General features: G+C 38.9%; 1 protein-coding gene across 6 annotated transcripts; it reads left to right on the forward strand.

The window, feature by feature from the left end:
* The first annotated feature begins 1,107 nt into the window (after positions 1–1,107).
* On the forward strand, positions 1,108–13,471 carry marveld2a (MARVEL domain containing 2a). Of its 6 annotated transcripts, none has more exons than XM_085167623.1 (9): positions 1,108–1,159; positions 2,505–2,596; positions 3,382–4,344; positions 5,590–5,810; positions 6,869–6,904; positions 7,030–7,193; positions 8,093–8,264; positions 8,863–8,913; positions 10,572–13,471. In XM_085167623.1, the coding sequence occupies exons 3-9, from the start codon at positions 3,399–3,401 to the stop codon at positions 10,689–10,691; spliced, it is 1,710 nt and encodes a 569-aa protein (XP_085023749.1). In that variant the 5' UTR covers positions 1,108–1,159; positions 2,505–2,596; positions 3,382–3,398; the 3' UTR covers positions 10,692–13,471. The 6 variants fall into 6 exon arrangements, with proteins under 6 accessions (XP_085023749.1, XP_085023746.1, XP_085023748.1 ...); XM_085167620.1 differs by having other exon boundaries at positions 1,111–2,357; XM_085167622.1 differs by having other exon boundaries at positions 1,111–2,357; positions 2,505–2,563.
* Positions 13,472–15,981: the final 2,510 nt, after the last annotated feature.

Here is a 15,981-nt window from a genome sequence, read left to right on the forward strand (position 1 = left end):
GGTGGCGTCGGGTGAGCTGCTGCTGAACTTCTCTTTTTTCCAACCAGGTAAACTGCTCCTCTGTGTAGTGACGTCAAAGGGATGGGCGAGTCACGTGCTTGCCTTCGAGTGAAACCTGTGGTTAACGTTACTGAAATAGTGATGGGATTTCCGGCTCTTTTTAGAGATCCGGCTCTTTCGGTTCGGCTCACTAAAAAGAACCGGCTCTTTCGGCTCCGAACCGGCTCTTCAGGTTGTTTTGTTGCTTTAATTAATTTATTATTAACAATAATATAAAATTAAGCACAAAAGGAATTACTAACGTTAAAAAAGTGGCTTTATTTATATATGTTTATTTATAAATATATGCGGTGGCCCCTAGAGACAAAACACGTACAAACTCCAAAACACATTTCTAGCATGAACTGAACTTCCAAAGCAGAGCTACTAGATCACTTAAATTACACAATTGAAAGCATGTGTGTATTGTTTGTGGATTTATACACAGGCACTCATATATATTCAAATAATTAAAAAAAAAAAAAAAAAAAAAAAGTTCATTTACCTGTTACTACCACACACCAAATCCGGTCGTTGGTACTTGCTGGCTTGTGTAGCCACTAGGTAACAAAAGCTCAACACTGCGCCCAGCATCCTGGAGCACTTCTGTTGTCTTTTGTACGCGTTTTGAGTTTTTACGTGCTTCGGAGTTTTTACGTGTTTGTACGTGATTTGAAGTTTGTATGTGCTTTGTCTCTAGGGGCCACCGTAAATATACTTTTATTTATTCACTCCACATAAAATGTAATAAATAAATTATATAATACAAAAATCAACTATTCACATTTCAAATTTTAACTATCATCATCTGCAACCGAAAATAGTTGTGGATGATTACTATACCTTTCTAATGTGACGTTGTTGTCCCTGGCTCTCTTTCTCTCTCTCTCCCTCCAGCTCTGTTCCTGTGCTGTGAGTGTAACTACAGCCCCTCCCCCCTCTGCCCAGCATAAAGCACAAGGCTCGCGTGCGAAAAACCACGTGACGGCTCGCGATAAGGAGCCGGCTCGCGTCGTTCACGTCAAGGAGCCGGCTCTAAGAGCCATTTCGTTCGCGAACGACCCATCACTATACTGAAATGGGAGAGAGAAGAACGGGAAAAGGAAGGAAAGCGAATAAGGTAAGCGACCTCCAACGCGATGGTTCCACTACACAGAGCGCGGAGTTATGTGTTTCGAAGAATAATAGAAGGAGTCGGTTGGTGTGTCGGAATAAAAGTTTTTATGTCGAAAAGTAGGCGGTAAACAGAAGGCTGAGTCAAATTGTTGAGTGCTCGAGTGAAATTTACCTCCTGTTCACTCAGCCAAACATGTGAAAACAGCTGTGTTCGGAAGAAAAACTCATATCGCGGTCTCCAAACTACGTTGAAAACGATATTAGCTTAACATAGAGTCAGACCAGAATATTGGGCTGACCTGTTCTCTTGCCCGAACCCTCTGGCTGTGTGCCAGCTCAAACTATGAAGTCCACAGGTCCAGGCCTCTTTCCATGCGCGCAGTGATATCATTTGATACGGACTACAAAGTGATCCTATTTTCTCGTTACCTGTTTATTATTAAAGCAAGTGATAAACTGGTGATAAAGTCAAAAGTGAACTAACAGTCCTCGTCGTGAGCCGCTACTCTACAGTTTAGTCACAGCTGAAGAATTCAGGTCCTTTACTCCAGCTATGAATATCATACTAGAATTTAAAATACTACTCTACGGCTGATGATAATAATCTGTTAAATATATTAATAAGACGGTTATTTTCATTATTGACCCTTTATGTGATATTAAAAGAAAATTTCTCCTTGCATTGACCAGTTGTGATAAGCCTGAACCAAAGGAGACGTTTGATTGGTCAATACTCTGAGAAAGCTTAAAGTGAACCTGTTACACTTTTTATATTCTTTTTCACAATGGTGAAATTAGTTGAACATTAACTAGTTAATGTGACTTCTTCCCCATTACTTATGTTGTTGCAGGGCAGAGTCAACATCTTCCCAGTGATATTGAAAATGGTATCGAATAGCAAGTAATTTCCTGGGTATGGGTATAGAGTTTGAAATTCTAGTGATGTGACAACTCTAGAGCTATGTCCACCCCAGTGTACTTTAAGGTCCTGTACCTTGGATAGTTCTCATTGTACAACAGTAAAATTTTGATTGTTTGATAGCTTCATTAAGCATAATTAGGTCATACAAAAAACAGCCGATTCTGAGATGGTCAGGTGAAAGGCACTCACTGACTGGCAACTCAATTCATGTTAGTTTTGGCTGGAGAGGCGAGAGGGAACAGAAGTAGCTGGTTAGCAGAGACTAAACTTTCAAACTAAGGTAAGGTTAATGTGCTTGTGTGAGAAACATTGCCAGCTTTCGCCAGTTTAGCTTCAGCCTAAGTACAGTGCATTAAATGATAAGACAGTTGATCAAAGCATGGAGTTTACAACTCATCTTCATATCTTCCCTTGTCTGTCTCTACAGGTGATTCATCTGTACACTGTATAGTCATACAAGGTTTGCATTCTGACCGGCAAGCCAATGTAAGTCGTGTTGAGTGACTGCGTGTAAACGAGGTATTCAAGCATACTTTTTTTTAACCTCTCAAGATCAAATCTGCTACAAGAAACTGTCTTTCAAAGGCTCATTAGTTAGTAAGAATGTATTTTTGTGCTGTCTGCAGTAGCAGCTTGCAGTAAGTAAAGCATTCCTGAATAGCTTATTGAGGCAACAGGGGAATTCATGCTCCATACTTGTTTGCAGCACAAAAATACAGTCTTTATTCAGCTTGCATGGAGGAAGCTTGGATAACATCTTCAATCACAAGGGCTTTTTGTATGAAGAGGGGTTTTGCTGGTGACTTCTGGTACTCTGGGGCTTATCTTTTTTTAGTTTGGTGTACTTTTTCCTCCTCGTGAATGTTGGGCTTGAGTATCATTTATGAGATCATCATCAATCTGAGACTTAATTTGATTTTTTTCTTCCTTTTTTCTTTCTCCTTTTTTTCTTTCTTCTGTTATTTAAGTTGATAATAAGAATGAAGCTAAAACAAATGCACACTTCATAATTACTTGATGGATCACACTTCATTGAATACTTAATTAGGGAGTGTTTAGTCAACCAGTCAACTATGTTTCAAGTCTCAAAAATTAATGGACTTGCTCAGTGATGAATTGTTAAGAGAAGTTACAATTAACAGGATCAGAAGGTGCTGTCTGTTAGGGACCATGTATGTTTAAATAGTACGTATATATATATATATATATATATATATATATATATATATATATATATATATATATATCTTACAGTACACCAAATACTTAGTTATAATAACTTATAAACATGTCTGTGCATTTAGGGACCATCACCATCCTCATGTCCTATGGAGGAGGCTCTTACGGACGCACTGAGCGTGTCCGCCATGCGCCCCACTATGACCAGGTACCCAGCTCTTTACTAGACTCCTATGATCAACAGCCCCTGAGAGAGCAGAGAGCTCCTCATCTTGCTCAGAGCACCGACCCTCTTCCACCTCCGCCTTTGCCTGCTCAGCCTCCTGTTGGCCCTGAGTTTGACCCCAGTGGAAGTGAAGACAACACTGATCCAGAGCCTGATCCTGCCATTGACATCAAACCAGTCCACCGCTTTATCCCCAACTCATGGAAGAACTTCTTCAGAGGAAGCAATCGCAGTAGTAAAAAGACGTGGTCCATGCCTACGTCTTCAAGCAATAACAACAGCACAACAGACGGAGTTCGCTGCTCCCCCCCACACTCCCCCTCTCTTCCTGCGTCATTCCAAGATAAATATGGCGGATCAGGCGGCAGCTACAATTCACGCAAAGAGCTTCTGGAAGCAAGGGATGGGCATGACTCTGTGTCTGGGCACACCTACCATACAGGTCTGACCTACAGTGAGCGAGTGCAGGAGTACCATCAGCGCTATGCCTACATGAAGTCCTGGGCTGGACTGCTGAGGATTCTGGGCTGTGTGGAGCTGCTGCTGGGAGCAGGTGTATTTGCCTGTGTCTGTGCTTATATCCACAAAGACAATGAGTGGTTCAACATGTTTGGATATTCGTCTCCTGGTGGAGCTTATGGAGCAGGTTACTATGGTGGCAGCATAGACGGGACCTACTACTACACAGGCCCCAAAACCCCTTTTGTGTTGGTAGTGGCAGGGCTGGCATGGGTGGTAACTGTGATCATGTTAGTACTCGGGATGACCATGTACTACCGCACCATCCTGCTGGACTCCTCCTGGTGGCCTTTGACTGAGTTTATCATAAACTTGGCCTTGGCATTGCTGTACATGGCAGCAGGTAGGAAACATAGCTGTATCTTGTGAGTGAAGACAGTTCAGTGGATTATTCAGAGAATCTGTTGTTTAAAATAATATTTTTAAATAGTTTTTTTCAGCGTGGTAGACATCTTCAATGTAATTTCATTGAAAACTCTACAGCAAGGGTTATAGAAAGTACCCAGACATCACCATAGACTGCCGTGCTAAAATCTTGGAATTTTACTGTTTTGTTTGTTTTTACTCAACCTGATAAATTTTGCTAAAGCAATTCTAGGTGTAGTTACTTGGATTTTTACCCAGACAGCTGTATGTTCTTGAAATTAGAAGAAAGTTGAACTCTTTACAGTGTGTTCTGTGGCTTGCTAACCAAGTTTGCCAAGACTCCTTTGACAACTAAGGACTTAAAAATTATGCATTAATTTCAAAATGCATAGTCCAGAAGTCAGTGGGTCACTTTTCAATGCCTACATTCATCTTTTATATACAGTATATGAAAGTTGTTCAGGGGACCTAAAAAACATCTTGTTTTGTGCAGACAGTGAACTGAGAAATGCATCATGGCCCAGTATGAATGATTATTTTAAACTGCGAATCATAGAAATTTTCTTTAATAGAGTCCAGAAATAAACAATATCAAGCTAGAAATTGGCACAGTACTCCCTCTTAATTAAAGCTTAAGCGGTTATGATGCATGATAGAAAACTCATTAACAGGCGAGTCCTGTATTTCAAACCCAGTTATTGGTGGAATGCAGTTAAAAATGTAAAAGAGAAAACAATTTTCAGTTCAACTATTTTGCCATTGTAGCAAGGTTGAAGTGAAGCTATTCGGTATACTTGGGTTAATGACAACTTGGTTCTCAATATATATGTGGAGCCAGTCTGAGTTAATCACTAACCCAAGGGTGTGTGAAAATTGACAAAGGAAAGAGAAAGATAAAGGCTGTGATTTGGGGTTCTGGGTCATGTCATATACTTCTCATACTCTCTATAGAACCAAACACTGAATTGCAAATATAAAGAAGTCAGATATGTTAATATTAACTACAACTCTGATTAATTTGCTGTGCTTAGAAATACAGTATTGCAGGGATTGAAGCATCAAGTAAAAAAAATAGATTCAGGTAAAACTGAGGTAATTCCAGTGCATAACTTTGTCTGGTGGTATAATGTAATGATTTTAAAATTAAAATGAATTAAACATTCAGTCTCTTTTTAAATCAGTTTTTGAACTGCATATATAATATAATATTTTTATTCTCCAGGCATTGTCTATGTTCGAGACACAAATCGTGGAGGCCTCTGCTCCTACCCAATGTTCAACAATGGTATTAACGGAGCGTTCTGCAGAACGGAAGCAGGCCAGATTGCTGCCATTATCTTCCTCTTTGTCACAATGCTCGTGTATCTGATTGGAGCCATTGTGTGCCTCAAGCTGTGGAGACACGAAGCTGCACGTAAATACCGGGAGAGGTACAGCCAGGAGGTAAGCTTGCTTTGTTTAGGTTTGCTCTGTTTATGAAATTGGGTCTAGCGATTCCTTACATTCAGTCAAGAGTTCTTCACTTTGATAACTTAAAAACAGTCTCAAACATGTCCACACAGGCAGACGCAGACTGCACTGCAACAACAAACCACATAATTTGCACACAAGCTCCAGGGGAGGGAGTGAGTGGGTGGGGTCTGCCAGTCCTGCCCATGTGTTGCCAAAAGGGGTACACATAGTTCACTCTAGTTTTGCCTTGTATTCTTTCTCTTTTATTAATTGTGCAACATGCAAGTGACCGTTTTTAATTCGGAGATTTAAAGGAGATGATTTATGCCACTGGTCATAACTACACTAGTCATTTTGCCTAGTTATGCACTAAAATTGGAAGCACTGTTAACCTACTGAAATTGTAATTGTGAGGGACAGTTTGTGTAGGTACTCTGTGCGCACATAGTGGGTGAAAAGAGAGAGGGAGACACTAGGGAGTTTATTTCTTAAGTCATTTGCAAGTAAGCGCCTAATCACAGTTAACATTGTTCACATGTAGCAAAGAACAATTAAGCCTTCCATAATTATTGTTTACAAGTGGAAGGATATCAGACAAATAGGTATTAATGTAGTTTAATTGGTTATTAATTATTTTTTAAGTTTCTTTATGGTATTTTTGTAATGGCTAATGGCAACAGTTGGTTAATAGTACAGATTAGCTAGCTTATAGTTGTAGCTTTAGTATCCTTGCTTGCAAAACTCTGAATGAGGGTTAAATACATGTGTGCTGGATGTATAGTCCTGCTTTTCACACTAAGCCAGTGGGCTTGTGGTCCATTTTAGGGGTTTATATAAAAATAAAATAAACATATTTGGCGTCAATTCAAGACATATGAGCTCAGTAGGCACACAAGACAACATTTTAAAAATAACAGAGCAAAAACAAAATTTACAAACTCCTATTGTTATTGTAGGGTTTAATGGCAGCTCAAAAGTAAAACATAGAGATGTAAAAAATATAAATCACATGTTAATGAATTATATTTTTATATATCTTACATGTGCAGATGCAGCCATCAAACATACGAGCTGTGCAGTCATTGGTAAGGATTCTGTAAGAAAAGATTTCACACATTAAAGATGGAATGCAGAAAGAATAAAGGCTTGTTTGATGATTTCTCTGTAAGTATTACAGTAATCCAGTAAACATGTTGCTGTGTCTCTGCAGATGGTAACAGATTCTGCTCCTGCTCCCACAATTCCAGAAAAGGTCCAGGGCTCTTCAGTGGTTCCCATCCATACTGCACCAAAAGCAGTTCCTGCAAAGGTTTTGCAGGGAGCTATACCTTCGGGGCACATTCCTAAACCTGTTATAGTGCCAGACTACATTGCGTAAGTGTTACCTAGAAAATAGGAAAGTCAAGAGAGTCAGACAAAAGTAGATACAGTACACAGTCAATCTGCAGTTGTTCCTTTCAAATGTTAAATAAAAAGGCTCAGACATCACAGAAGACGAGGGAAAATCACACCTGCACACACTTAAACATAAACATATCTATTCAATTAAATTAAATTTTATTTATATAGCACCAAATCACAACAAAAGTCGCCTCAAGTAGATACAGATCATATGACCCCCTATGAGCAAGCACTTTGGCGACAGTGGGAAGGAAAAACTCCCTTTTAACAGGAAGAAACCTCCGGCAGAACCAGGCTCAGGGAGGGGCGGCAATCTGCTGCGACCGGTTGGGGTGAGAGAAGGAAAACAGGATAAAGACATGCTGTGGAATAGAGACAGAGATTAATAACAGATATGATTCAACACAGAGAGGTCTGTTAACACAGTGAGTGAGAAAGGTGACTGGAAAGGAAAAACTCAATGCATCATGGGAATCCCGAGCAGCCTACATCTATTGCAGCATAACTAAGGGAGGATTCAGGGTCACCTGGTCCAGCCCTAACTATATGCTTTAGCAAAAAGGAAAGTTTTAAGCCTAATCTTAAAAGTAGAGATAGTTATAGCATATTAAAAGCTTTTCTAATTTGTCTATTTACCATTTATTTAAACACTTATGAAACTTTAAATCTTTCTCATATTTCAGACAAAAAAAATACTTATTTCATTTAATGAAATAAATGAATAGTAAAACACTATAAATAGTAAACACAACCATGATAGCATATTGGATCTTTATCTCCACTATCGCCATGTATAACTTAAATATGGTTAGGAAAAGATAAAACATCTTGTGACATTAAAACTGTGCTCTTTGTATTCCTGTTTCCTACAGTAAGTACCCAGTGATCCGGTCAGATGAGGAGCGGGACCAGTACCGGGCCGTGTTTAACGACCAGTACGCAGAGTACAAAGAGCTCCACTCAGAGGTGCAGGCAACCCTCAAGAAGTTTAATGAGATGGACGCTATGATGGGCAGTTTACCTCAGCACCCTACCAACCAGATGGTGATTTCTTATATACACCTCTTAAATTTAATTTAATAAGAACTGATGTTGGTTTGCTTAGCACAGCTTCACATTAAGCGTAAACTACCCAATGAGACCTTTTTGGATGTGTTTAGATGTCTACAAGACTGAGTTAGCCACCGTGAAAAAGTTCTGTTTGTACTGTTATATCTACATTGACTCCCTTAAATTTTGCTTGTTGCATTTGGCATAAATACAGTAATTATTTTAAAAATAAAAGGCACTAATAGGTTACACTGAAACGAATAAAATGAAACTAAAATTAAACATTTTAAACTATAAAAGCTAAACTAAAACAAGCAAACCCACTCAGGAATCAAATGAAACTAAATGGAATAAGGATGCATTTTGATTGCATGTTTGGAATATTACACTCTGTCTTTTTGTTTTGAAATTGTACCTCATTTCCTCATCCCGTAACTTCCCCTGTTTGGACTTCCTGTTCCCTCTGCATTTCCCCTCCACCCTGAAATTCCTCACTCTCATCAGAAAGCTGCTGGTACTGCGTCACTGCAACTCATTTTCATACTGAGTTTCAGTGTTTGAGTTAACTATGCCTCTCTTCCTGTTCTTGTAGGAGGTGGATCGCATTAACAGAATCCTCCAGGAGTACCAGAGGAAGAAAAATGTGAGCTTATTGTCTTGTTACTGTTTTATACAATGGGGGAAGTAATTCTTTCCCTACTAAATTTGTGATTTTCTTCACTAACAAAAGTATAAACAGTCTCTACTTCTTCTTAGTTTCATTTTAATGGAGAAGAGACAGATTGTCGACCAAAAAATTCCATAAAAACACATTACAGAAGTTACAAATTGATTTCCTTGTCACTGAGTGAACTAAATATTGAAACCCCTACAACCCAGCCAAAATTTTGGCGCTCACATATTAATAGTGTCCCTCTTTCGCATTGATTACAGTCAGTCAGTCATTTAAAGATATTCCTGATCTGAACTCATCATGTGTAGAAAGCACACCTGTCCACTTTCTGCTAATGGTGATGGCTTAACTTACATGGGGAGCAGCTATGTGCTTTAAAATGGATGAGAACCATAGTTATAGATGGGTCTTTTAGCAGAATAGTGACCCGAAACTTTCCATAAAAATTAAATTACCATAAAACGCTTTTCCTTTCTTTGAAACTGTGCAACAGCAACATTAACCATAAACAAGGGAGGAGCAAAAAAAAAAAACCCCAAAGAAAACATTACAGATCATCAACAAGGATTGCATGACAAAGACAGTTTGTCTGTGACACTGCCCCCTGGTGACAGTAAACAGTTGCAACATGTAGACAATCTTTCCTTCCCACTGCTGCTATGTGCTTTTTTTTGTTTTCTCAAGGGTTTTCACTCTTACATTGTAGGGTTTTTATGAAACACCTTGAGGGGACTTTTCTTGATTAGGTGCTATGTAAATAAAGTTTAATTAAACTGAATGGAAATGTTCTCAGGTCCACAGCCCTCTGATACTTTTTTATACCTTTATAAAGTCTTTATTGATTAAACATGGTGTAATTTTACAGACATATCTTTTATTGCTCTTCCATATTTTTTTTATTGCTCCATAAATGATCAGGTTTAACGGAGCTTTGAAGGGCTAAAGGTCGACAAAGGTCCTCGGAAAAAAACTGGAAGCTCTTTCTATGTCAAATACAGCTGGAAAAAAGTCCAGAGAGACAAAAGTGAGCCAAAACCTGTAGACAGAAGAACTTTTTTAAGAGTTTGCAGGAAAAGCACAGGATTCTTATCATTCCTTCAAAAAGTGACCCTCTGCAACAATTTTTTTTGTTCAGTTATTTTGAAGCTAAATTAACTTTAGTTTAGTTTCAATGGGCACTGGGATATGATAACCTGTCAAATTTATAATCAAAATCAAAAAGATTTGCTGTCTCTGCTGTAATGTATCAGGTGTTAATGCTGGCCTGATTCCTTTTGGGAGAGGATCCACTGACATAGTATATTGTAACTTCAGCCATCATTAATTCCACATGTGCTTTTTTTGCATTTATAAGTCAAGAGGTCTGTTATGAAAAGGTCTACTAATCTCCACGGATATTGTGTAATTTTAGAATGTAGTTATTGTTATGTTGAGTATTTGGGATAGCAGGACTATCTATGGAGTCATCGAAAACCACAGTGTTGTAATGAAGCAACTTGTTGCCTATTGCAACAGCATTGCACAATGTTTTTGATGGACAGCAATGTCAGATTTAGGAGTTTATCATTTGGCTTTGTCTTTTGGTGGTAGACTATAATCTGATCGCTGTTTCTGCCTTACCTTTACAGGATCCCACTTTCCTAGAAAAGAAAGAGCGTTGTGAGTATCTGAAGAACAAGCTATCACACATCAAACAGAAGATCCAAGAATATGATAAAGTCATGGAATGGAATGACGGCTACAGCTGAAAACCTCTGAGAAATTCCTGTACTGCAGCACAAATACTGAACTGCTGTCGCTATCTCTACATCACCAGTGCTGAAAGTTGCAAGTTGATGCTGAATGCAGTCAAAACCATGAGCTTATCAAGCTTTCCCCACCTCTTGAAATCTGTTCAGCGACAATAACTGGAAGAAAACACATCTGTCAACAGTTTCTCTTTTGAATTTGTGGTTTCTTAAAGCTTTAAAGTCCAAAGCAAATGACCACAATGTTTCATCTTTAACAGGAATACCATATTTCATTTTGTAAGGGGGAGTTAGATTAAAATGTCATCTCACTGGTGTATTCACTTACCTAAATCCTTGGTCACGCGGCCCAGAGTCCGGTCACCAAAAATAAATGCGTATTCCCTAACCAGTTAGCAACTGGTTTGCTGGAAGTTGCTGGCTGTTGCTAGGTGTCACTAATCAGAATCAGAATACTTTATTGATCCCTAGAGGAAATTATTTTGGTTACAGTGCTCCAGTGTAAGAAATAGCACTCTATTACTATAGCTCAGCAAATTGCAAGTCTGTATCATCCACGCAAACCCCCCCCCAAAAAACAAGCTATTTTATATACATATATGTGTATATATATATATATATATATATATATATAAATATAAATAGAGAATGTTTGCTTTCAGAGTGAAAGTTGTCCCTGACTTCTACAACCAACACATTTCAAAATCTGCAATTTATACTTTGAAGGTGAATTGTCTACATTTCTGGTTTGCTACTGCTTAGTGAGTAGTTTTGTGAGTGATTGCAGACAAGTTAGTGTCTTCAATGTAAACTACTAGCACACTTAGATCAATGCTAGCAACTGAAGCAATTGCAAGTTTTCCGGTGCTGCACCATATACCCTTATGCAACCAATGTCATGCTAACAATTGTCAGCAATTTCTAGCAACTACTTTCCAACCGGTTAAGAGTGTACACTTTTCCCTAGTGAATAGAGGTTGACAGTGTGTCATTAACATGTCTTTAGGCCTTAGTGAATAATTCTTTAGCAGTTGATTTCACAGTGACTGCCAGCAATCTTCATCACCCATGCCAATTAGTCTCACATTGCTATATGAGTGCTCACCACTCCCTAGGCTACACTCTTAAATTTGGGTGATTAGCTTAGCTGGATATTAAGGAACTAGGATAAGTAGCACGGCTAACTTTAATAAATCCCTGAATAAAAATGAAAATCCCTTTAATAAAAAACCCAAATACCCCTCTCCCCAGCCAGACCACAGTTCTGTCTATGTACCGCCCTTTAAGCTGGCTGTCACTTTGCTGTAGCTTTATAATTTGATTGAATGCAAGCCAAAAAATTCTAATTTAAAATGAATAAATACACATATGTGTGTGTGATGCTTTGACTAAAAATGTAGCTGAGGCTGTCCATTTAATTTCATATCTGACAATAGTTTCAAGTGAATGTCTGTGTATAATTATTGATAATGCTGTCAAAGGAGCTTGCAAAGAAAAGCGTCTGGACTTCTTTAAGTTACTTGAAGACGTTTCACCTCTCATCCGAGAAGCTTCTTCAGTTCTAAGGTCAAATGGTGGAGAGTCCCAGATATAAACCTAGTGGGAGTATCCCCCCACAGAGGGACAAAAGGACCCCCTGATGATCCTCTAATCGCCTGAGCCAAGGTGTGGGTCCCAATCAGCCAGAGTTTCGTGTGAGTTCATTGTGAAACCTGGCCCCACCTTATCATGCGAATTCCTGAGGTCAGATGGCCCAGGATGTGAGTGGGCGTTAAGGCGTCTGGGAAGGGATCTCAAAACTGGATTATAGATGGCAGAGAGTTGGTGTCGTAAACCACCGCCTCTGTTCAAAGATGGTCGCTCACAGTGGACATAGATGGCTTCTTTCACTCCTCTTTCAAACCATCAAGGTGATTAGAGGATCATCAGGGGGTCCTTTTGTCCTTCTGTGGGGGAATACTCCCACTAGGTTTATATCTGGGATTCTCCACCATTTGACCTTAGAACTGAAGAAGCTTCTCGGATGAGAGGTGAAACGTCTTCAAGTAACTTAAAGAAGTCCAGACGCTTTTCTTTGCAAGCTCCTTTGACTACGATGACCTGGATGACTGAGAACCTTCACAGACATATTGATAATGCTGCATTATTTCTGTCAGGGTTTAATCCGTTGTTGTTTTTTTGTCAGTTGTCTGTGTAATTTATTTTTTATTACTTTTAACCTCATGAAAACCACTGTTTATATAGCTCTTTTAAGTGCACATTTTCAGAATCATTGAGTCTTTATTTATCCCCAAGGGGAAAATAGGATACATTACATAAGGATACATTTTTATGTTGCGGTGTCTGAATCTGAAAATAAGGAATTGTAGAATTGTAGCTGTTTGCTATGTGTATTTTGGACGCAACTTGCACAGACTTTGAGTGAAAAAAAACATTTTGTACATTATAGTCACGTAACTGCCTAAAAATCTCAATTATTTGCTTTATAACACTGTGAACCTTTTCACTGAACAGAAAATATTTTCCAAGGTTGTTTTTTCTCTTTATTGCTGTAAATGTGCATAATTCTTTCATAATTTCATGCTTTCTGTTCTCCAAATACAGTTCTGCTTATTGGACAATGGTGTAGTTATATACTTTGTTAATCAGCAGCCAGCCATTTTGCTTTGTGGCAAAAAGTAATAAAATATTGATGGGCAAGAACACCAAAGAAAACAAAAGGCTGGATGGGAGATGAAAGAAGTGACTGAGTAATCAACTGATTAAACAAATTTTATCGTTTGAGTTGCTTTCCCAGTAATACTTTTTCTGGCTTTTGGACTTTTATAGTGCAAATGAGCCCATTGAAATACTTTTTTTTAAATATAAATATTAAAGAAGCTCTTGCTTTAGATGTAGTGTTAACTTAAAAAAACATTTTGTAGACAAAAATAAGACAATTCTTTAATTAACAGTAAAAATATTAGTTGATGCAAATCTGGACTTAATCATAACATGAAAATCCTGACTCTAAAGTTAAATGTTTAACCAATTAGGTAGATCAACATCTGGTCACCTACCAATTAGAAGGTAAGTGGTTCGATCCCATCTCCTCCTCTCTGCATGCCAAATATCCATAGACAAGGTGCATCCATGTGTGTAACTGTCAGAATGAAAAAAGCTCTGATGTGAATGAGAAAAGTTGTGTTAAGTGTTTTTAGTAGAAAAGCGCTATATAAGACCCAGTCCATTTACCATTATTAAAAACATTTTGCACTGGGTTGTGTGCGAACATTAACAGAAAATCAAAGCTCAGAATACATTCAAACTTGTTTCTTGTCATTTTATTCAGTTCATGTTAATTAGTCTTCTCTTGCTTACTTGTGTACGGGGGATACGTTTGTTGGAGTGACACTCAAAGATTGGCGAACTTCTTTATAATGTCACTCATATTTAGGGTTGCCAACTCTTCACCCTTCCCAGTGTGGTGAATTTTTCAGCTCTTTTTTTTGTGTGTGAAATTAGTTTTTTAACCATTTGACTTAAGTAGATGCATATTCTTTGTGATATCAACACATGGGAAACAAAAATCATTTAGCCATTTATTTTTAGCTCAAAATGACAACATTAACACAATAAAACAGGTCTCTTTCTTAAACAGAAGTCTGTCATGCTTAACTTTTGAGAATAAAAGTAAATCTTTCTTTAAAAGAACTCTGTCCTGCTTAACTTAAAATTATATAAATTAATAGAAAACAATAGAAAGAAAAATATTCTTGTAACAGTGCACATTTAGTGCATTTAGTGCAATTGGCTTCAGTAGAGGCATTATTTCAGCTTTTGCTCCCACTTGTTCCCATGATTACGCATCATAACTCATCATCATTATTCATCTATGTATTACTTTTATGTATTACTCATCTATTTGTTGTAATCATCTATCCTTGCAGTTGTTTATTACACAAAATAAATTATATTATCACACTTCTGGCCACATAGCGCTGATATTCACTGCACATGCCCATTTTAACCTTAACCAGAAGGTTTAAAAACAAACAAACCAGTGTTTACATACCATATCTGCTTCTTCCGTGGCCTGGTGGACAAAAATTGGTTAAGGGTTCCCCGAGCTTTCACGCCCCTCATGTTCTTCGTGTGCCCACCATTAGAAGCATGCCTATGGAAAAAGTGCGCCGGCACACAGTGCAGTGCGCTTTATAGGTGTTATCGTGCACTTTTCCAGCCAGGTGTTTTCCTTTTCCCATTCTTCCCTGTACTTTTGCAGCCTTTTTTTCTTTCTCTGAGAGGAACAAACATTGCTGGTCTAATGCTGGGCTTACACTGTGCGATTTGTGGCCCATTTTGAGCCGATTTTTGAGTCGTGCGACCAATTTGGTGATCGGCCCGATTTTGGCCTTCATCGTGCATCGTGTAGTATACGTGGGGTAACGAGAAGCGATTAACACCTCACGACCAGCTCCCGATCGTCAATCGCTCGTGAGGGCGTCACCGCAGCCGCGCACACTGCTCACGCGCAAACACGTAAACGTCGGTGAAAAAGACGGAGCAGCACGGCAGTGCAGCGTGTGATCTGGACACAAGTGATGGAGGCACAACTTGTAGAACTTTGGAAAGCTCATCCGAGCCTTTTCCACGTGGCCTCACAAAATTATCACGACCACAACAACCGTGAAAATAGTTGGATTTACATTGCTGCTCAAATCACAGCTGCCTGATCAGTGTTTTTCATTAGCAATTTAGCAAAGTTGATGGTGGTGTGTGTCTGTGTGAGTGAAAGACAGAGAGGGAGAGCGAGCGACAGATTTTCTGTTATAACCTTCATTTTATGGAGGCACAGTGTGAGCACTCAGGTCGCATCAGAGCATCGGGCGGTATAGTGTGAGACCCTGCACCTACGAACTTATAACCCATGCGAGCCAATCGTGCAGTGTTTGCCCAGCTTCAGGTGTACTGTCGTCTGAGACTTGCACCGCAAGTCGGAGTTTGTTTCCCTGTTGGCCATGCTTTTTGTTGTGGTCATCTGTTGTCTTCCGGTATTTTCTCCGCAAGCGACCTTTCCTCAACCAATGAGATGAGCGGTAATCTGAATTGTCATAAGTGTGCTGTCAGCTCATTGGTCACAAAGCAGGAGCGGGGCTGGGAATTATGTTTTCAAACAAAGCGTTAATTACATTAAAACTTATAGACTACTTTTGATTCTCACTGTATTACGAGACAAAGTTCGTCCCTTTTCAGCTCAATACGGGACGTGTACTTTTGTTTCTAAATACGCGACGATTCCGTTTTTTAA

Source organism: Neolamprologus multifasciatus, chromosome 7, assembly GCF_963576455.1.
Source record: "Neolamprologus multifasciatus chromosome 7, fNeoMul1.2, whole genome shotgun sequence".
NCBI lineage: Eukaryota > Metazoa > Chordata > Actinopteri > Cichliformes > Cichlidae > Neolamprologus > Neolamprologus multifasciatus.

What these genes read in the sequence shown, in the direction of transcription:
- marveld2a (XM_085167623.1), top strand. Translation starts at nt 3,399, where the DNA reads ATGTCCTATGGAGGAGGCTCTTACGGACGCACTGAGCGTGTCCGCCAT. An exon ending in ATTGCTGTACATGGCAGCAG is followed by an intron (nt 4,345 to 5,589) that starts GTAGGAAACATA and finishes TTTATTCTCCAG; the next exon opens with GCATTGTCTATGTTCGAGAC. An exon ending in AGCACCCTACCAACCAGATG is followed by an intron (nt 8,265 to 8,862) that starts GTGATTTCTTAT and finishes CTGTTCTTGTAG; the next exon opens with GAGGTGGATCGCATTAACAG.